We start from the raw sequence: 21,833 nt of genomic DNA, 5'->3' as shown, positions 1-21,833 counted from the left end.
CGTATCTATTATAGTTTTATCTTCTGGGGAAACTATGTTATCCCACCAACCTTTTAATTGACCAGTAAATCCCATAACTAACATATTCTTTGTGTTTTTATCAGAATTATTTTTAATTTTTAAAGCGGTTGCTGCCATGGTCATTTGTTGAATAACATCTAAAACATGTTGTTCAGACGCACCATCGATATTCCACTCGGTTATAGCTTGTCCGGAATACGAGTTTTCGACAAAATTAAACCTTTCTTCAAATTGCACATCTGCAAATGAAGGGCGAGGATAAAAATTTCTAGTCCTAGGCTGAGGACCAGGTCCTAATCTATTAATACTACTTTCTCCTTGAGAAAGAGTATTTAGGGTGGACGAAGAGGCTAAACTCATTTTATTTAATTTTAAAATTAATTCATCTATTTTTTCTTCAGGTCCTAATTTCATTTTAGTAGCTGCATTTTTAGAGGGAACTTCATACTTATATATTGGTCTACTAGGATCAAGTTTAGTAATTTCTTCTTCTTTAGGTACAGTAAGTGTTCCTTCCATTCTACTTAATTGTTCCGCTATTGTATTTAATGTTTGATTTGTATAATTTAATTGGGTATGTATGTGGTAAAAATCTTTTCTCGTGGTACTCGCTAGTGGCTGATCTGGATTTTTGATCGTTTTAAAAGGTGCAGCTTCTATTTCCATATTCTCCACTTTTAACATAATAGGTTCGAGCGGTGGATGTGTAGAAATGATAATTTCTTTATTCGTAGTTTTCCACTGGGTAGTCATTCTAGTATTAGTGTCTAGAAACATTTTATCAGTATAAGGATTAGGTATTTTATATTCTAGGCAGTATAATTCAAACCATGTGAAAAAGTTAATATTAATCTCGTGATAGTTCAAGAAATCGTAAAATTCCTTTAAATAATGATTTGTTAATTCTTTGCTAAAAGTAGAAAAATACCACTCACGTTTTATTTTATTATGAACTCCCATAAAGTTAGTTTTAATCCAATTTTTGTCTATTTCAAAAGGTTCTTCTTTTGTTAATGTATTACAAACTTGAGATCTAGTAGGAGAAGGCGATCTAGATGGCGATCTAGGCCTTTCTTCTCTATATAAGGGAACTGGAACTGTGGGAACAAAATTAACCCCAGCTAATCCTACCCTTATAGTTGAGTCCACAGATCGTCTAGACGCTGAAGGCTGCGTACTAGATGATGAACTAATACTGCTGGACCTATAATACCTATGAGACTGACTTCTATTCATTCTAATTATGACAGATCCTTCTCTATCTTGGATAGTATGACTAATAGATCTAGATTCTGGGTTGTCATTTTTAATTATATTTTGTAAAACCCATTCTTCTGGTAGTTTTTCTATTATTTCTGAAGCAGTTAATATCTTAGGAGTTATTACCATAGTTTTATTAAGATTAGCTTCTATAATACAGGTTTCGTTTCTTGAGGTTGCTTTTAATGATTTAAAGTCATAATTAACCTTAGAGACTTTATAAGTGATTTTACTTATTACATCTAAATTAGCAACTCCTGGTACGAAAGTATCTCCCTGAGTCACCACACAAATAGCTAATGAATTAGGGGTAAAAGGATTAGATAGACTCATACTAAAATTGGGATGACAATTAAAGTATGCTGGTCCACTATTTAAATTTGATTCTAATGTAGCTATGGTTGATTCATGAAAATCTTTAATTCTAGTATCACGTAATACTAAGAGTAAAGGGGTATTTAATCCTAGCCTGTGTAGAGGTTTAACAGCAATTTGGATTAATCCTAGATGAATATATTTATATCCATCTTTCTGATGTTTATCAATTAATTCTTTTTTCAAAGGTTTAATAACTTCATATTTATTTACAACCGAAGTTGCAGTTTCAACAGTGTGAATTATCTTTTGAGCCTTAAACTCAAAAGTACTAATTTTATAAATCTCTTTTAGCTTTATTTCAGGTAAAGACCAATTAGCTAATTTATCTTCTATTTCTCGAATTTCTAATTCATGATTTTGATATTCATCTTGATTTAATTCGTCTATATTAGGATTACTAGATGTTGAAGGACATAATGTTCTATTAATGGCCATTAAATTAAAATGTAAGGTTGAGATTAAAACATAGTTAAGTGAGTCATGTACCACTCACATGTTCCTTTCTTATGTTATTCCCCCTCTCTCTCCAACCATTCTCATTCACTCTCTCTCTCCAACCATTCTCATTCACGTGTTTCCACTTCCCAGTATCTTCATCTCTCAATCTGGCCATGGACTACAATTCCGATCATCTATTCCAACCATCATTCTGTAATTTACAAGTTTAAAAAGTGGCAATATTCAGAGCTTGTCCGCAATTTCAACAAAAGAATAAAAGCATGTTTCTTTTCTTCCTTTTGAATTTACGTTGAAGCTAAATAGAAAATTAAACAATCAACGATAGATGATCGACTGCTGAAATGAATAAACATTACTTTCTTTTTTATTGAATCTCTAACTACAAGTTTTTCTAGTAATCAAATTGTTGTGTGATTCGTAGTGTGGAAGAATGCTCAGAGAGATTCGTCTAGAACGAGTTTATGGATGATGCTTTAGTGTTTAGCAAGAGATTGATGAAATGGAAAAGGAAGCAGAAGTGGAAGAGAAATCGTGTTGATTGTGACGACTTTGTTATTTACAATGGAATCAACGGTGGTTTGAGGAGTGCTGCGGTTGAGAAGCAAAGGAGCAGAAATATAGATTTAAGAGAAACACAGTCTGAGATTGGAGAGCATGTTAGTTTCATCTTGTTTTCCTTCACACATGGGTTACTATTGTTGTTGTTGTTGGGTTCATTGAGATGTGTTGGTGGTGGTGATGGAAGAGAACAATGGTGTTGCCGGTGGTGGTGGTGGAGGAAGGAAGAGGAAAGAAGGGGGTATAATGGTCATTTCGCTTTTTGTCTAATTTTATTAAGGGTAAAATGATTATCTTAGAAGTAATTTGCTTAGTCATCCATGCCCTTTTCTTAGCACTTTGGTGCAATTAATGGCACCGTGCCATTAAATCTGGGCCACACAACACATCTATCTTGGTGCCATTAATGGCCCAGATTTAATGGCACAGTGCCATTAATGGCACCAAAGTGCAACCCCTTTTCTAGTAAGGTCACTAATCATGTGTCACATACTCCCTCTGGTCCTATTTATAAGAGAAAGTTGGGTCAACAAAAGTTGATGTATCTAGTTAAAAAGTCAGTCTAGATACATTAACTTTTGTTGAGCAAACTTTCTCTTATAAATATGACCGGAGGGAGTAAGTAATAAGATGTGATAAGAACTAAATCTCAAATGATTAGAAATTGAAGGAAAATTTTGGAAAGATCACTGAGTACAAGGACAAAAATTAAAATGAACTCTAATTAGTAAGAACAGAGACGAAAATTCAAACGAACCATGATCTAATCCACTAATTGTCACATAAATGATTAGAACCAAATCAGAAATGATTAAAAATTACAAGGAAATTTTGAAAGGATATAAGTAAACACGTGTTGTCAAGTATATATATTTTACCAATAGATATCTAAAGAGAGAATAAGAAACAGTCGCTATTGAGATGGCGCCGAAACCGAAAAGGAATTGGAAAGAAGAGAATCGGCGAAAAGGTCCTCAGCTGCAAATTTCTGCTGAAAATGAGAATCGGCTTCGGCGGCTGCTGCTGAACTCTGGGCGGGCCACCATCCCTGCTGCGACGGAGTTTGACGATACTCTAACAAAGGATCAGAAAGCTAAGAAGCTTAAATCTGTTTATGAGAAACTCTCTTGCGAAGGATTCAGTGATCATCAAATTGAGCTTGCTCTTTCGGCTCTCAAGGTATAGTAATAGTATAGTATAGGCATGCTTTCAATTGAAATAATTGATTAATCGATTATCTTCTCTTTCTCTTTCCAGGAATGTGCTACCTTCGAATCATCTCTTGATTGGTTATGCTTGAATTTGCCCGGTAATGAACTTCCACTCAAGTTCTCCTCTGGAACTTCCTCTCATCCCTCTCAAGGAGGTTCTGTTGGTGTTATATTCAATCAACAACAACAACAACAACAACAACACAACAATTCAAGGACCGATCCATCCATCACAGACACAGTCACAACTAAGGACCAATCTCCGCTTTTAATCCACAAGAGACACGATGATGATGATGATGATGATGATACTTTACATTCTTCTCAAGCAGATTGGATCAGGCAATATGTCGAGCAGCAGGAAGAAGAAGAGGAGGTAATTTAACCATCTCATATATATACTTTACATTCCTTTGTCTTCAAAATATACCAATCTTAACTGTGTGGTATTTGCAGGATGAAAATTATACTTGGGAAGATGGCAATTTTGATGGAAGTGGTGCCGCAAACAAGGTATTTCTCTTTTTCTTTAAGATCAATAAGCATTTTTCTCCACGATATTTGCATTGTCTCTATGAATTGTATTCATATGTCTGTGGTTTTGGTTTGCTAACTAGTTATTTTATGCAATATATATGAATTTTATGATTTTGGTAGGATCTTATAATCTGTTACAGTCCCATGATTTATGATCTTGACTCGATTCTTGATTTTGACTACCATGTCCAAAGAGTTCATGATTTATTTTTCTCTCTTATTAGCTCTGCGAACCTAGGCCTTATGATGTTATTGCCAAGGAGTATCTTGCTGCAAGGTTGGAAGCTACAAAGGCAAAGGAGAAAAAGGACAAAAAACATCAGGAGCAGGCAAGCCGTATCATACGAAAACTGAAACAGGAGCTGTCTGCCCTAGGTTAAATTGAATTTTATTTTTATATTTATTTCAATATTTTTTCATGATATTCAATCCGTCTTGTTGATTGTACAACACATTGAGCAGGATTATCAGATGACAATTTGGCCTTAGAATACGAGCAAATCAGTACTAACCATGCATCTGAGGGAGCATCCATGGGCCACGAGCCTTTGATAGAAAAAGACCCAATTGATGAAGAAAGTAACTCTGCCATTGTTTTTCCTTCTAATGAAGGAGCAATAAATGGTAGTGATGTGGAGCATCATAGTGTGGAGGAAAATCTTGCTAAGTCTTGCTTACCAGCTGTACATGTTGAAAAAGATTCTGCAGAAGGAGTGGCTGGAGACATTGAGCTTGGTGGTTTCTTCTTGGAGGATGTGCCGTCTAATGAAATACACCCTGATATTTTGAAAGCACAAAAAATAGAAAAAATTAAAAGATTATCTGAGAAGAACTTGGATAAATTAGATGGCATTTGGAAGAAGGTAAGTTTATTGGCTACATTTCATGACTATCTTGATGGAGTTTAATGCAATTCACGTGTCTTCCAATTACTCTCATTGGAGTTCGAAGAAACACCTTAATTATTTTGGTTGGGCTTTAGACATATAAATACTTTGCTGAAACTAATATACAAATATCAAGGAAGGTGAAAGGAATGTTTACATGAATTTTGATATGACATCTCCCGTTATCCAATTTTTTTATTTTATTTTCCAATATTCCCTAAATAGTAAAACAAAAGGCCACATGAATCTGTACTTGAATTTAGAACTCTTGTTGTGTGATCAGATTATATTTTTGCTTCAGTTCATTTTGCTCCATCAACTTTATCTTTTTATTTCGGGATGGTTTTTGGTTTGGTGGTTTTTTTGGGAGGATTCCTTATCCCCTCATGTAATTTTTTACTCTTCATCTTAATGAGTTTGTTCTTTTGTAAAGAATAGTATTTAAAATAATTATGCATGTCATTTGTTTCTAAGCATTAGGTGGATAACAATGTATTCTATTTATGTTTTTCCACGTGAATATATATCTTGCTATGGTCAGACAATATCCATCTCTTACTTGGTACAACCTGTTTTTGGATAGGGGGACCCTCAAAAGGTTCCAAAGGCTATTCTTCATCAGCTATGCCAGAAATCAGGATGGGAAACTCCAAAATTCAATAAAATACTTGGCAGAGGAAAGAGTTTTTCCTATACTGTTAGCATACTGCGTAAAGCTAGTGGCAGGGGCAAGAATCGGAAAGCCGGGGGGCTGGTCACACTTAAGCTTCCAGATCAGAATGAGATCTTTGAATCTGCTGAGGTGAGTGATTCATATGCCCATTTATGATTCTATGGTTTAGAAAAAGGCGCGAGAGGTATGAGATTTGATTGGAAACTGTATTCAATGTTCCCTAACTAATTGATAGTGTACACAGAGCTTTTGTAGAAAGGTTATGGTTTACCAGAAAAAACAAAGCTGGTACAAACAGTTACATGACTTAGGCAAATTGTTCCCGTGGTCCTTTAAGTTATTTTATTGTAACAAATTAGTCCTTTATATTTTTGTTTTCCCAAATTCGTCCTTTAACTTTCATAATGTTAATGAGATTGACCGGTCGTTACAATGATGATGTGGATGTTATAAAGCTAATATGAAATGTCCAACCAGACTTTGAGAAAAATCTCAGAATAATTTTAATCGAAAATTATAATTTTTAAATATTTTTTTATTACAAAAAGAAAACCCCAAATTAAAATTAATGTGGGTTCTTAAAACCCATTCAAATTTCTAGGTTTCCCATTCAAACCTAGATATTGTACAGTAATCCAACTTATTTTGAGGTCGAATTGCCCTAGTTTTATGAGGATGACGACGAACATTGCATTCTTCTATTCAAATGAACATTGCATTCTTCCCATGAAGTGCTGCTGAGTGGTAAGAGCTTATCCTTGTAACCTCAAAATACATAGCTCAAATCCCGTCGAGGATGGTTGTAAAAGGGCCATTAGTGGCACTCTAATTAGTAAAAACCCCCTGTCCCCAATATTTTTATAATATTTTTCCAAACACTCATCTAATGCAAATAGAGCCAAGTCTGACATTTCCAAACCTAGACTGGTCCTACCATGCTAACTGCTCACTTTGAACCACGAGACACATTCAACACCAATCATCCGTTACAAATTGCAATCCTGCCATGATATGAATATCTTCCGTGAAGGCAATTAAATGATCATGAAAACATGTTAACAATAGGTTGTAGAGTCGATGAGACACATTTTGCACCAATCGTCTGTCACGAACCGTGATTCTGCAGGATACCAATATCTTTAGTGAAGGTAATTAAACAATCATGAAAACTGGTTAACAGACTTATAGATGGTAAATTAAAGGGACACCTTGGGACACAAATGACAAAATCAACTGATAGGGAAGAGAGGGGGCAGGTTGTTTCAATCCCTTGGGATTGGGTTTGGGCACCATTAGCTAGAGTCACAATTCGTTATAACCAGATGTAGAAAAAGAGGAGAAAAGAGCCTTATTATTAGAGATATGGTCAGTCATGCTAGAATCAATAACCCATGGACCAAGAGAAAATGATTGAGATATGCAAACAGATAACCAATGCGTTCAGCTGAAGCAGTAGACCCAAAGAATTGGCGATAGTCAAAACCTCTATATAAAATCTTCATCGTTAGCCGAATAGGCTTGTGGAGGATCCATGGTCTGAGATGTGTCAAATGGAGTAGTTTGAGGTGCATTTATAGGGCATGAAGGGAAGCCATGTAGTTTCTAACACCACAGTTGGTGGTGCTATGTCCCAGACGATGTAACTGCTCACACATGTGACGAGGCTTGTAGTTGGATGGTCATTGTCGAGAGCTACCCTGATTGTTGCTTTGAGATACAAAGGCAACAATATCGGTAAAAGCAGAAATGATAGAGAGCTGAGTGGTGGGTTTAGCTGGAACCCGAGGAAGAGTTGAAGAGGATGAGGACATAGTCGAGACATTAGTAGACGCCAAAATTTGTTAAATATTCAAGAGGCATATAGAAGGTGTTGCGTTGTTTAAGTTTTTTTTCTTTACTTTTCTCTTGGGTCGCTAGTGGCATGAGGTAGGAGTGGAGCATGAATATTATGAAGGTATGCGATAATTGGACCATAAAATTTCTTCGGAGCTATGATATTCATGAACTCATGAAAAACTCCAAGGAGCTTAAAGAAGGTGCTGCCTTGTTCAATTACTTTTTTTTCATTCCTTTTAGGTTGCTTGTGTTGTGGCTTGAGGTAGGAGCGGAACATGAATACCAATAGGATATACTCGAAATAGGACCATAAAATTTCTTCGGAGCAATGACATTCATCAACTCATGACAAACTCCATTGAAGTATTGTGCATAATTAGTAAAACACTTCAGCCTGATCCAAAATAGAGTTGCATGTGAAGTGAGGATGGAAAATAGGTTACATGGAAGGATGAAGAGCAGACTTGGTGGCGCTCCACGATTGAGCACCCATCTTCTCCCATTGTTGACGATCAGTCTTAGTGGTGAGGTGGTCCTCGTAGCCTTGACCATTAATTCTTAACTTGATGTCAAAAGCCTAATATGGTTCAGTCCAATTTCCTAGTATAGAAAGGAATAGTGACATAGAAGAATGGGAGAACACAATCAGTAATAAAAGAGAGGACGAGCACCAAATTGCGGCTGTAACAATAGGAAGATTTGGCTTGGAGTCACAACAGCAACAAATGAGGACAAGTCCTAGTAGAGTAGAAAGGTGATGCCAGCGTAGGAAGAATTGGTTGGAAAGTGTTGAGATATTGTAAACAAAATTAGTATCAGTTAGGATATTGTGTCTAATTTTGTCTTGATTATGTTGAGCTTTCCTTTCTTAGTTGAATCTTTCCTTAATTCTTGGGATTGATTAGGAGGCTCATGTGTATGTATGTATATGTATATATCTACGCATGTACACTTATGTATATTATCTTGATATAATACAGACAGGATTATCAGTCTCAAGTGAAAAGTTGCTGGACATACAAGTGTCCTATAGTGACGCACTTTTACCCAATTTCAGTTCAGGGGCTGTTCCGATTCCCCCCCCCTCTCTCTCTCTCTGTGTGAGGGAACTATCCTTCACTAACCACTCTACTAGTTTGATGGTAAGACTACCTTTCTAAGGATATTGCTGATGACTGGGCTTGGTTGCTTCGGTTTGCTGACTGCATTGTTCTTTAGGGTTTGATATAGTCTCTGAAAGGATATAAATACGATCAACAGTTTGGCACATTTGGCTAAGGATTATTAAATATTCCCTACAGGGACATGGGGCCCCTCGGGATAAAGCTCTTAGGCCAACGTACCTTGCTTGTACGACAGTTGCTCACGTCAGTTATACCTTGATTGTGCTTAGTCAGATAAGCTGTCACTATAGCTGTTAGGCAGTTAAGCATTTTTCTCCTTAATTCTTTGTCGAGAAATGTATCTCTGATCTGTATGGTATAGTGAGTTAATTCATCCAGTCGCGCTTGTTGAATATTTTCTTTCCATGCATTTTTTCACACCTTCACACGCAATTGATTCATTTCCTGTTATAGAGAAATGTATCTCTGATCTGTATGGTATAGTGAGTTAATTCATCCAGTCACGCTTTGTGAATATTTTCTTTCCATGCACTTTTTAACACCTTCACCACTTTTTCACACCTTCACACGCAGTTGATTCATTTCCTGTTATAGACTCTGTCTGAATATTAGAGTATCTCTGTTTTGTACTTATCTGTACCCCTGTTTACTGATCTGTATGGTATAGTGAGTTAATTCATCCAGTCACGCTTGGTGAATATTTTCTTTCCATACACTTTTTCACACCTTCACCACTTTTTCACACCTTCACACGCAATTGATTCATTTCCTGTTATAGACTTTGTCTGAATATTAGAGTATCTCTGTTTTGTACTTATCTGTACCCCTGTTTACTGAATTTTATTTGCGTGTGTCTTAGAAATCGTGGTTGGGCCTAACACAACCCCACAAAACCGGCTTGTGAGGTGAGGATTTCCCCCACTTATAAACACATTGTCAGGCCAACTCCTATCCGATGTGGGACTCTTAACACACCCCCTCATGACCAACACTATTGGGCTTGGTTCGTGAACACAAATGATGGGTGGCCCGATAACGGAAACCTGATAGCAGGTGGCCCAATGGATCTTGAAGAGGCTCTGATACCATCTTAGAAATCGTGGTTGGGCCTAACACAACCCCACAAAACCGGGTTGTGAGGTGATGATTGCCCCCACTTATAAACACATTGTCAGGCCAACTCCTATACGATGTCGGACTCTTAACAGTGTGTATTAAGTTTCTGTTGGGCTTCTGTTAGTGACTGCTGTCAAGAATCTGTTAGAGGCAATTACCTTTATAACTGACTTAAACCTGAGCTCAGTTCTCCGCAAGTTAGAATTTCATAATACAACTTTTCCATTTCAGTTTCCCTATCGCTCAACTCTAGGTTTTCTCTCTCTCAAACCCTAGATCCAACTATATTACTGAATGGGTTGTACTAGATTTTACTTGCATATGTGGACTGTGTCTCTCTTCAAATTTAACACATAACACAGAAAAGTAAATAATGGAGTTGATCGTTGCATATTTATGTAAAATGTTTTGAGGAATGTGCTAGATCTTAAAACGTTTTTCTATGGTGCAACATGGGTGCAGCCCATGCATGCCAGTTTTATCATTTACGGGAATTGCTTCTGTGGATACAATATTTGCAGTGTTCACTTGATTGCAGGATGCACAGAATAAAGTGGCTGCATATGCTTTGTTTCAACTATTTCCTGATGTTCCAATTCATCTCCCAATAACCGAGCCTTATGCTTCAGTTGTTATGAAGTGGATGGAAGGTAAGCCTTTTCCTTTTTATATGTTTATATGAACTCTGATTTCTACCATTCTGTACTGCGCGACTGTCATGTTATTCATATAATTCTTTTGATAGTTAGGTTAAATCTTTTTAGACCTAATAAAATATCTCTCATTTAAGTTTAGTTCTTATAAACTTTTTATCCATTTTTAGTCTCCACCTTTTACGAAAAACTGAGTGGTTTTAGTCCCTGACTAAAAGCATGCAGTTTTTGTAAAATGCGAGAACCGGAAATGAATAACTTTTTATAAGGAATAAACTTAAAAGGTGATTTTATAGGGACTATAGACATATTTAACACTTCGTATAAAGGTTTCTTAAAAGATATGGACTTTTATAACTTACAGGGGAATCATTAACCAAGCTAGAAGACAGTGTGGAAGATCACAAGTCTCGTTTTGTGGAGTCGTTATTAATTGGTGATGGTTCTGGTAAAACTGCATCTGCTGATGTTACAGACTACAAGTTTCCTCAAAACAACGGTAGACTTGATGAAAATAAAAGTTCAACCATTGATGGTCATCAATCATTTGCTCAGAGTAGGTTATTCCATTTCTTATCTAAGTCAATTTGGATTTGGAATCTTAGTTCCTTTTCTTTTCTGCATATTTTCTGTGATGTTTTTTAAATCAGTCTGGCCATTTTTTAAACAAAATGTTTCTTTGAAGGTTGAAAATATTAAAATCTAGACGCGTGTTTAGTGTTGGAAAGAAACATTTGGATATCACAAGTGTAACTGGTTAACCCAGAGACCGTTCGTTACGGTTTTTTTGGTGAAAAAACTACTTTAGAAATTTTCACCCATTTTTGGAGATTTTTAAAAAAATTAGAATTTGAAAAAAAAATCCGAAATTGCTTCAAACGAGAAGTTTTTTTTAAAGGGGGATCAATAGTGTTCTCCACTGCCCTCGTCATGACTCGAGCCCACGATCCTTTGGTTGTAGCTGAATCGTTACCTACTAAACTGCTTCTAATGAGAAGCTGGTCTGAGTAGTTACTCCAAAAAATAATTTTTATAACGAAGTTATTTAAAAAAATGATTTTCATTATGGTAAACAAACACTACAACGTTTGTTTTTTTTTTTTTTTTTTGGGTACCAACTTTTGTTGTTTTTAAAATCTCTAAATTATTGAATCAAAATCACTTTTTCTATAATCTGTAACAAATGAGTTTTTAACTATTTTATCAACTATAACTGCTTACCAATAATATTTTTTTCCGGTGAGAAATATTTGTGGGTTTGTACGTAGCCAACCTAACTTTTCCATCAACAATGAATTCAAGTAAAGGAAAGGCTTTGGGGATAAATCCAAGAACACAACCAAGCCATTCAGGAGAACAAAAGGAATGAAAGTAGATATAGCAAGAAAATAAACGTGACTTGTGTTTTTATGAATATAATGAACTCTCTTTGGATGATCCCCTAAATCCTGGCGTTAGATGAAGTATTAGAAAGACGACATAAACTGAGTTATCCCATAACCAGTAATATGCTATGTTTACAATGAACACTAAGCATAGGAAATAGAAGAATAGAGAATCTCTAAAGATACTTAACCCCATTTCCCTGAGATTGCTATTTTGGCAGACAAGTTTTATATTGCTTTCGATTAAATCTGATATTGCATACACTTATGAGACATGGAGGATCTGTTACGGACACAATACTTTGGTACCTTTTGATTTTGATAGTAATTGAATAATAGTATTAGAAATAAAATGGGCAAAGTTTAAGTGGGTGTCAACTTTTGATTGTACTGAATTTAGAATTATATTTTGCAGGAGGAACCTATAGTAAGGAATTGGAGAGTACTAACTTGAGACAGGGGCAATACATTAAAATGGGATCTCAAAGATACCAGGTCCGCGCTTATTTTGTTTGATTTCTCATACCATGTCTATGATTTCTTTTTAGCTGTATTAACACATATTTCTTATGAATTCAGAGGAAAAAGTGATAGAATGTGTAAGATTTAGATCAGTTGTCAAACTTGAGATCTTGCCTAGTAGTGTGAAAAACCCAAGTCCCACATTGAAAAGAGATAAGGCTTGAAACCAGTGTATAAAGAGTAGCACCTCTCACTTTACAAATCGGCTATGTTAGGATGAGTTAGGCATAATTTGAAAACCTAATGTGATACAAGTGTATCCATTCGGGTCACACACCAAATTATCCACGCACCAAACCCAATAGTTTTGGGTGTGCGGGAGTGTATAGGGAGAAACCCAAGTCCCACATTGCAAAAATATATGGCATGGAAAAAGTTTATAAAGAGTGACACCCCTCAAATTACAAACCGGTTTTATAAGAATGAGTTAGACTCAATATAAAAACCTAATACTGGATCCGGATGGGGTGAAAGATTGTAACTCGTAGGATCTTAACACAAATTATAAGATCCTACCTAAAATGACAAATTATGTATGTATTAAAAATAACATAAAGAAAATAACCTCTAAGTCACAACATTAAATTAAGTTTGACTGAAAGTTAATAATCATAAGATTAAGATCCAAAACATAACACACAATTCAGGTTCATAATACAACCCCACAATGTAAGTTCATAATCAATCCATCTCTGGAAACTACAGTTCTGGATATCCAGTCTAAGATATTATTCAACCCCATTCTTGAAATTCATGATCATCCTTCATACCATCTTCATTCTCATCAATGGCATTTCCATGTTCATCTTCGTCAACATTAGGAACCTCAATTCATTTGCACGACCACCACCACCACCACTATTAACTTCTCGAATTTCAACCAAGTCATCTACAATTGGAGCATCTAAATCCAAACTTTTATCATTATGCACAAACCAATCAGCATAAGAACTAAGAAGAAATATTCTCATATTACAGTAAATTGCTTTTCAACCTTCTTTATTCTTGAATTAACGATCATAAATACAACATCATTCACGGTCTTTTGCTTTAAACAATTCTTTTTTATTAATGTGGATCTAAATAATTATAAAATCAATTGAGTCATAATAAACTAAGCAATTTAAAGAACAAAATACAGATTATTTCATCAGTAGGGGAGCTTACCATCTCAGAGGCACTCCAATTACACAACAACCAGATGAACTCTCTCAAACTCCATACTCTAACATCAAACATTTTTAGGTTGAGATGTCCATCGCGTAAGATTCCCACCTATGCGCTGTAGTTTTATTTTGAAGTGCGCAATTGCACTACCAAACATTTGATTTACTTTTGAATTCCTCAATCTAGAAATCAATCTGACTTATTTCGTCGATGTCTCCCACCATCCTTTCTATACAATTGTATGATCCTTTTATGACTATAACGAAACTTGGGGTTAAAGTAATAGCTTGCACCATGCAAGGGCCTATGCAGTTGGTCATCACATCTTTGATAAAGGATTTCTTGGAGGGGTGTGTGTAGATAAGAAAGGAAAAAAAGTTGAATTAGGTTCCTAACAAAGTCTATAAATTATAAAACCAAACTTAGAGAAGATAAGTACATTTCATTATAATCTTCTGACCACATTTACATTTTATTTTTCTGTAATTAAAATCAATTGAGATACTACGGTTCCATGGCACATTACTCTTCATTCCTATAGCATTTTAAATTTAATTCACTCTAGTCCTAGGCCCTTCACTTCCATTACCGCACCTTGAACATTTCCATAAGCCTTAGGCACACCAACACTTGAAGACATTTTCATCATTTGAATTTAGAGTGCACAAACCACGAAGGTTTAATTCTGCCGCGATCAGAGAAAGAGAAACCAGAGAGTACTATTCAGCTTTAACAATAAAGACTTGCAGTTTTCCCTTCATTTTCTCACCCCCTCTCAATTCATCCAGCCATGGGATTGGTTTTATATCCTTAACTGATTTTATCCCTCTAACACATTTCACACAATAATCCTTTGAGCTTGAATTATGGAGATTGCATGGACCGATTTATCATGTTCTGAAATTTAACTTGTATATGAAGAATGAAACTTTAATCTTGACCTCTGTCTAGGCATGGCGACAAAACTCATACCCGCGGTTACCCTCCCGAACCAAACCCAATCTGACGGGTTTTCCACGTTTTGACTGGGTTTGGTTATGGGTATGGGTTTTCCCCGATTTCAAAGCACGGGTATGGGACGGGTAACAGGTATATAGGCACCCACCCCGAACCCATACCCAAACCCGTCCCAAATGTAAAAAATTACTTTATGTTGATATTTCACGTTATTTTGTTTGATAATTGTCATGTTAATAAAAACTACCATTGATATTTAAAGTATCAACTAAATCATTCCGTCTAACAAATATTAAAGTGAGCGTATTGTTCGATAATGTATTACAACGTTGCTCTTGGGAATGAAAAAACTTTTATTTTTTATTAAAAACAATTATTCAATGCGGCGACGGGGATGGGGCGGGGATACCCGAACCCGTCGGGTACGGGGATGGGATTCAATTTCTCATCCCCGTTGGGTATGGGTTGGGTAACGGGTAAGTATATAAGAATTGGGTAGGGGGACGGGGAAGGTAAAACCCGTCCCCACCCCGCCCCATTGCCATGCCTACCTCTGTCATATAGAGTACTGTTGCAATTTTAAGGCCAACTATTCTAAATGCCTAGGCTGAGGTAGAAGCTTATAAATTGTTTTTTATCTCTTTCATTTGGCGTTATATGTGCAATTACCAAAATTTTCGTAAAATTTTCAGTACAATTAATTGACCTTTCTTTGGAGAAAAATATTAGTTTGTACTAACCTAGATCTATTTTCTGCTCAAGGATATGTTGAATTTTAGAGCTACACTTCCTATTGCCACACTAAAGGGTGATATATTGCAAATGCTAAAGGAAAATGATGTTTTAGTTGTTTGTGGGGAAACAGGCTCTGGAAAAACAACCCAGGTAACATTTCAGTTGAAGTTTATGATTTCTTGACACATCATATCAAAACTTTAAGTCCTCAATTCCATTCTTATTGCTTTAGGAATTTGAGTATAGTTGATTATAGATGCCAAACTCCTCCTTGGAGTCAGAGAATCTGCAGAATGTTTTAAGATTGACCTTAATGTAGGTTCCGCAATTCATATTGGATGAGATGATTGAGTCAGGTCATGGTGGACACTGTAATATTATTTGTACACAACCAAGGAGAATAGCGGTAGGTACAAATCTTTTACTTGCATATTTTGACCATGCATTATTACTCCTGCAATTTTAAACTTTATATCGGATTCGGCATTGTTCTTGTTGAAAATAAGATTAAGATCCATGTATACTGTAGAAGATAAACTTATCATATCTGTAGAAAGAATAGGGTAAATGTTGTTATGTTTATTCCTCAGATAAAGGCTGGTTTATATAGAGAGAAGAGAATATCCTTGAACCGAGGAGAAAATTAAGGAAAAAGAAGCAATAAAATCAGAAAATCTTTTCTAATAAAAGGAGAGAGAATCACAAGATTCCCCCCCCCCCCAACGTTGGTTCATCGATATCTATCATATGGCCAACTTGCTTATCAAATGCTCAAAGACGGGTCTTGCCAATCTTTTGGTTAAGATATGCGCAGTTTGTTGACTAGAGGTCACAAATGGTAGACATATGATTCCAACATCTAATTTCTCTTTTTTTATAAAATTACGGTCAATCTCAATATGCCTGGTCCTATCATGCTAGACCGGTTGACGGCTATGCTTATGGTAGCGTTACAGTGTTCAAACAATGTTCAATTTTGCAACGAGAACAAATATCTTTGAGTAGTCTATGCCATAGGTCTGAGTGAAACCCTTAGCCACCAAGCGAGCCTTGTGCCTTTGAACTGACCCGTCTGAACTATATCGACTTACATCCCCCATTCTTCTTTCCATCTGATAGTGCCATAACACTTCAAATTAGCTCTTTCAAAGAGCTCTGAGCTTCCCTCCACTTTGGAACTTCTAGAGGATCTTATACATTCTTTGGAATCTCCACACTAGACAATTGTGAGGTGAAAGTAGAAAAAGATGAAGGTAAATTTGAATATGATATAAAATTGGATATTGGGTGATTAGTGCAAGATCTAACATGTTTCCCAACGGCTATGTGATCATCGATACCAGGATACCAAATACGAATCTCTAAAATAAACTTACCTTTCCTTTTTTGAGGAGGTTGATCATACACCGGTTCAGATTCGTGGCAATGTGGAGATGTAGACTCATCACCTTTATGGTTCTTCACAAAAACTTTCCATGTCCCATTTTCTTTATGACTCATCATTTTGTGGCATTTCAATTAGTTCATCATTATTATCATTTTCAAGATTCTCATTGTTTTCTTCGTGAGAAAATGTAGACACCGATTCACCAAGTTCTTACTCATAGCAGAAGTAGGTTCAGGTAATGAATCATGGCCACATTCTATTGGTGCAGAAGTACAAGTCTCATAACTTTGTGATACGAGGAAACTATTATAAACACTTATGTCCTTAGTTTGAAGCTATTCTTCCTTTAAGTTTCTCCCCCTGAAGACGGGTATCATAAAAAAAAATTGTTTTAAAAGAACGTGACATTCATAGTGACAAACATTTTCTTGGTTTTTGAATCAAAACATCTAGGGTCTTTTGTGGTTTCGGGTCGAAGGGTGGTATACACCACTATGAGAATAATGTATGACACTTACATAACACGCTATGTAGTGTTCTCATAGCGAGTCAATCCAATATAAATATTACTCATAATATTTATACGTATGTGAAGACTTGATAACTTTTTATCCATTATCTGTGAGATTTGATCATCAATCTACCTACATAATAGTCTCTATGTTTTAATACTATCCTACTTCACAATAAAGCTTGACTATGGATACTTTAAGAATAATGTTCTATATGTTAATGAAGTCTCACTATTAAGTCACAATTAATGTTCCATTACTCTAACCATCTATTCTAAGGACTTCATTAATCTTAAAACAAATATAATAAAGAAAGTCTCATTATTTAATAATAGTAATGATACAAAATATAACTTTAACTTAAAACTATTGGCCTCTAGGGCTGACACCAAGACTTGGTGCATATGAATCAAGCATATTGAGATAGATTGCCATTTTATTAGATATAAGATTTTATCTGGATATATCACCACCAGCTTTGTTAGTTCAAATGATCTATTGGAAAATGTTTTTACCAAGTCTCTGAGCAGTCCTTGTATCTATAAGCTCCAAGCTTGAAAGGGAGTTTTAGAAATAGTGAAAATATGATTGTTATTATTTCAAAAATTATAAATATGGTAACTATTACTCTTCGTATTTATTAGGATTCAATATCCTTAGATATAACATAGCTTAGCTGTCAAATACATGTATTTTCTCGTTCTCAACATTGCTTATAATTAAATTTTGTGCTCTCATGTTTTTACTTTCTTTTCCACATCTTAGATTGGATTTGCTTACAATTTCATTCAAAGCAAAATATGAAGTTGGCATTTCCAAGCTTATTATCTATTGTTTTTTTTAGGCTATTTCTGTGGCTGAAAGGGTAGCTGATGAGCGCTGTGAACCTTCACCAGGTTCTGATGGCTCCTTGATTGGTTATCAAGTTCGTCTTGATAGTGCCAGGTGTTCAGTTGTCCATTCAACATTTTATTTTGAAGTGATGGATTTAATTACAAAATTGCTTATTGACCCAAACCTGCCAAGCATGAAGCCCTAAAAAAAGCTCTAGATAGCATAACTGTGTTTCCGAAAATGCCAACACAATGAGTACATGCAATACTGTGTGAGATAGAAGAGACGAGAGGAAGAGTATAAATCCTACTCTTATCAACTTTCAATTGTCATTAATCAAATATGTTTATGCAACCAAATATTTTTATCGTTTAAGGTTGTTTAACAATGCACATGTAGTACCTTGATCCTTTTGTAAAGAAAATTATTAATTCTTAATTAGTGACATAAAGAAAGTATTATGTAATGGAGTGCTAATTGGATTGTGTTTTTTCCTCTCCATATGTGCAAATGCATGATATTTTATCTTTTTGCTATGTTATATATATGTATGAGTTTATTGACTGCTTATTTTCATTGCCAGGAATGAGAAAACAAGGCTTCTGTTCTGTACAACAGGCATCCTTCTGAGAAAATTGATGGTACATTATTCTGTTTGAAAAATTTAATCGGTTTATTTTTATACAAACAGTATTCCATGATAAGAAACTTAGAGAACATTCAGTGATTCAAGAAAAGCATAGAAAACAAAGAGAAAGATATGAGACCTTAATTTCTGTTATAATTAATAGAATGTATTACAGAAAGACTCAATTTGAATTTCAACTGATAATTCTTATTTATAATCTTTTTTGGTGGTGGTCGGGGTTTGAACCCCGGACCTTGCATATATTATGCATTTGCCCTTACCAACTGAGCTAAGCTCACGAAGACTTATAATCTGACACAATGGAAGATTAACCGAGATTTAGTTATGGGAGAATAATTAACCTCAACTTACTAAATTACTTTAATGGTAAATAAAATGCTAATTACAACTAAAAGGTACACAAATAATAGGACTAAAATACTCTGTCACATCCCTTCACAAGCTCAAGGTGGCTGAGCAAAGGGAGTATTAAGTTAGTATCAAATCATTATCAGTAATGTTACACTCTTATTGTATAAAGTCTTTATTATTTCTCTGCTCCTTATTTTTTCAAAACTCATAACTTCAACATGGTATCTAGAGCATGGTTTTCTCATCAGTCACCTGTTCCGCTTCTATACCACTGCGATTTTACACTATGTATGAAAGGATTCTGATATTGTCAGCCATACAAAAAGAGTAGTGTTGCCATTTTTCTGTCATTCATTGGTTTCCTCTTTTCGCGAGTGACCTCTTCCATCTACGGCTACGACACAGCCGCCAGCCACAATCCACTGCCACAAGAAATATTTTTTCAAAAAGTTCCCGAGCAAAACCCCTGCCATCTGGAGTGCCTCCAACCGAACAATGTTCTTCCTAAGTTTCAGCTCCAACGGCCTTGATAGTTGATACAAGCTCTCATTGGTCCTCTCCTTCCACTGCATTTTTGTGAAGGCTCCACCAGTCTCTGCGCATGCCACGTGTCAAGCTGTTGTCCTGTCCGATCTGATCACCGACACTTTGTCACACATCTGTTTAGACACTACTATATCGAAGGTCGGCTGCTTTCCATTTCGCATATACAGCACTTTTCGGCGTTTGTTTTCTCTCCCTTAATTGCCTTCGCCATTGTTTTTTGGCCCTTCTATGCCTATTTCCGCTCTTTCAGTGTGTCCTGGATCTGTCTGGTTGTTTCTTGGTGAATCTTTGTCATTCACTCTGCTTCTCGGATTTGTTTATGCTTACCTTTCTGGTTCCATATATTTGCTTTTTATTTATTGAATTTTAAGTTATTAGTATTTACCTTGCTCATTTTGTTAAAGTTGTGATTTACCTTATTCATTTTGCAGGGGAATCGAAGCTTGACGGGCATTACTCATATCATAGTTGATGAAGTTCATGAGAGGTCTTTATTGGTCAGTTAAACCAATTAGGATAGTATACAAAAACATTTGCATGAATCTTACATGACATGGTTCTGATTATTTATGCCTTGTCTGACTTGATGTGTGGTTCTTTGTAAGATATCCTTGAATCCCACACATAAGTATTTATGTCATATATCAACCTAAAGATGCTATTGTTGATAAGTGAGAAAACTTGAAATAATTTTTGGCAGGGAAAGTGAGAAAGAAAGCAGGCTTTTAATGTTATTTTGTGTATGTGTAATACAATATAATCATCCAAAAGCTGTATTTATACTAATATTTATGTCAAAAATAGTGTACTATTACTAGGTACAAGTTAAGTGAAATTAAAAGATTTACAACTTTTTCTCTTATCATAAAATTTTAGAGATCCCTTGGTTCAGCAATATATTTTATGGTTTTTAGGGGACTCAATGCTTTTTTATCTTTTCCATCTGATGCTAATAATCTATTATTTTTCTTAGAAATATGTTAATCTTGTATGTTTTATTTTCAATTTGTTACAGGGCGATTTTATTCTAATTGTGCTAAAGAATCTAATTGAGAAGCAGTCCAGTGAAAGCTCTTCAAAAGTCAAGGTCATTCTAATGTATGATCTTAAGTATTTAAATTTGTTCCCTGAGTTAGTTGTCTACTTTAGTTTTTTTTTTTTTTTTCATCTCCTTTTAGCTCGATTTCCTTTTTTATCTTACAACTATAAATATCAGGTCAGCAACTGTGGATTCAGGTTCATTTTCTAGCTACTTCGGTCATTGTCCTGTAGTTACTGCAGAAGGCAGGACTCATCCAGTGACAACATACTTTCTTGAGGATATATATGATCAGATTAAATATCGTCTTGCTTCAGATTCACCGGCTTCTTTAACAAATGAAACATTTCCCAAAGGACAGGTAATCTATAGATTACTTTTGCTGAATTTAGTTATAATTTAACTGGTTTATAGTTGTTTAACCATTCCTTCAGGCTAATAAAAGTAGACCAGGTAATATAAGGGAATTAGATATAAACGGTATCATTTTATAGGAATATGATAGAAACTGGTGCCTATAGTGATAAAAAAAAGTAGAAACGACAATTTATTTATAACAATCTCTGGACTGTTAACTCAACGGAAAATGAGTTCTCTTACAATACAACAAATTAGGAATTAACACAAACTAGGGAAAGAAATAGTCTGCTGTTACAAGACAATTCATATCCAAAAAATTAGAGTTTTGGTCCCAAAATAAACACCTGCTCATTTTTCCTTAGGTTTTCCTATTATTCAAAACTTGTTTAAGAACCTAATTGCTGCCTAAAGCATAATAATTGTTGGTTGTTGCCTAATAACATGATTACTTACACACTCCTCTTCCTTCTCCTCCTCCTCCTCCTCCTGAGTTCAAACCTAATTTGACAGATAAAAATTTCATCAACATTATAAATCAAGTAATCGATTGATTACCCCCGAGAAACAAACCCAGGTGATTGCTCCAGATACACATTCCTTTTCAAGATCACCATGCAAAGACATTTTCAATGTCAAGTTGATGGCGAGACCAGCTGCAATTGAGAGGAGTCTAACA

The 21,833-nt window shown here is 35.4% G+C and overlaps 1 protein-coding gene across 7 annotated transcripts in view; it reads left to right on the top strand.

Annotated features, from left to right (window-relative positions):
- Positions 1–3,577: 3,577 nt before the first annotated feature.
- LOC146903628 (RNA helicase family protein) overlaps positions 3,578–21,833 on the top strand; it is a 34,042-nt gene continuing 15,786 nt past the window's right edge. For all 7 annotated transcript variants that reach the window (XR_015023959.1, XR_015023958.1, XR_015023957.1 and 4 more), the window contains exons 1-16: positions 3,578–3,855; positions 3,934–4,263; positions 4,344–4,400; positions 4,649–4,799; positions 4,887–5,287; positions 5,895–6,113; positions 10,599–10,710; positions 11,078–11,269; positions 12,514–12,593; positions 15,507–15,629; positions 15,799–15,885; positions 18,223–18,323; positions 18,796–18,853; positions 20,190–20,255; positions 20,774–20,856; positions 20,975–21,158. Coding sequence is in view for 4 of the 7 variants with exons in the window: in XM_085738724.1 (XP_085594850.1) it covers positions 3,598–3,855; positions 3,934–4,263; positions 4,344–4,400; positions 4,649–4,799; positions 4,887–5,287; positions 5,895–6,113; positions 10,599–10,710; positions 11,078–11,269; positions 12,514–12,593; positions 15,507–15,629; positions 15,799–15,885; positions 18,223–18,323; positions 18,796–18,853; positions 20,190–20,255; positions 20,774–20,856; positions 20,975–21,158 (2,502 nt within the window). In the remaining 3 variants the exon portion in view is untranslated. The remainder of the gene's footprint in view (positions 3,856–3,933; positions 4,264–4,343; positions 4,401–4,648; positions 4,800–4,886; positions 5,288–5,894; positions 6,114–10,598; positions 10,711–11,077; positions 11,270–12,513; positions 12,594–15,506; positions 15,630–15,798; positions 15,886–18,222; positions 18,324–18,795; positions 18,854–20,189; positions 20,256–20,773; positions 20,857–20,974; positions 21,159–21,833) is intronic.

Source organism: Medicago sativa, chromosome 8 (genome assembly GCF_051527215.1).
Source record: "Medicago sativa cultivar Bolivia chromosome 8, Bolivia_mono, whole genome shotgun sequence".
NCBI classification, from domain to species: domain Eukaryota; kingdom Viridiplantae; phylum Streptophyta; class Magnoliopsida; order Fabales; family Fabaceae; genus Medicago; species Medicago sativa.
The sequence above is the reverse complement of the archived record's forward strand: the minus strand, read 5'-3'. Positions and strand labels throughout refer to the sequence as shown.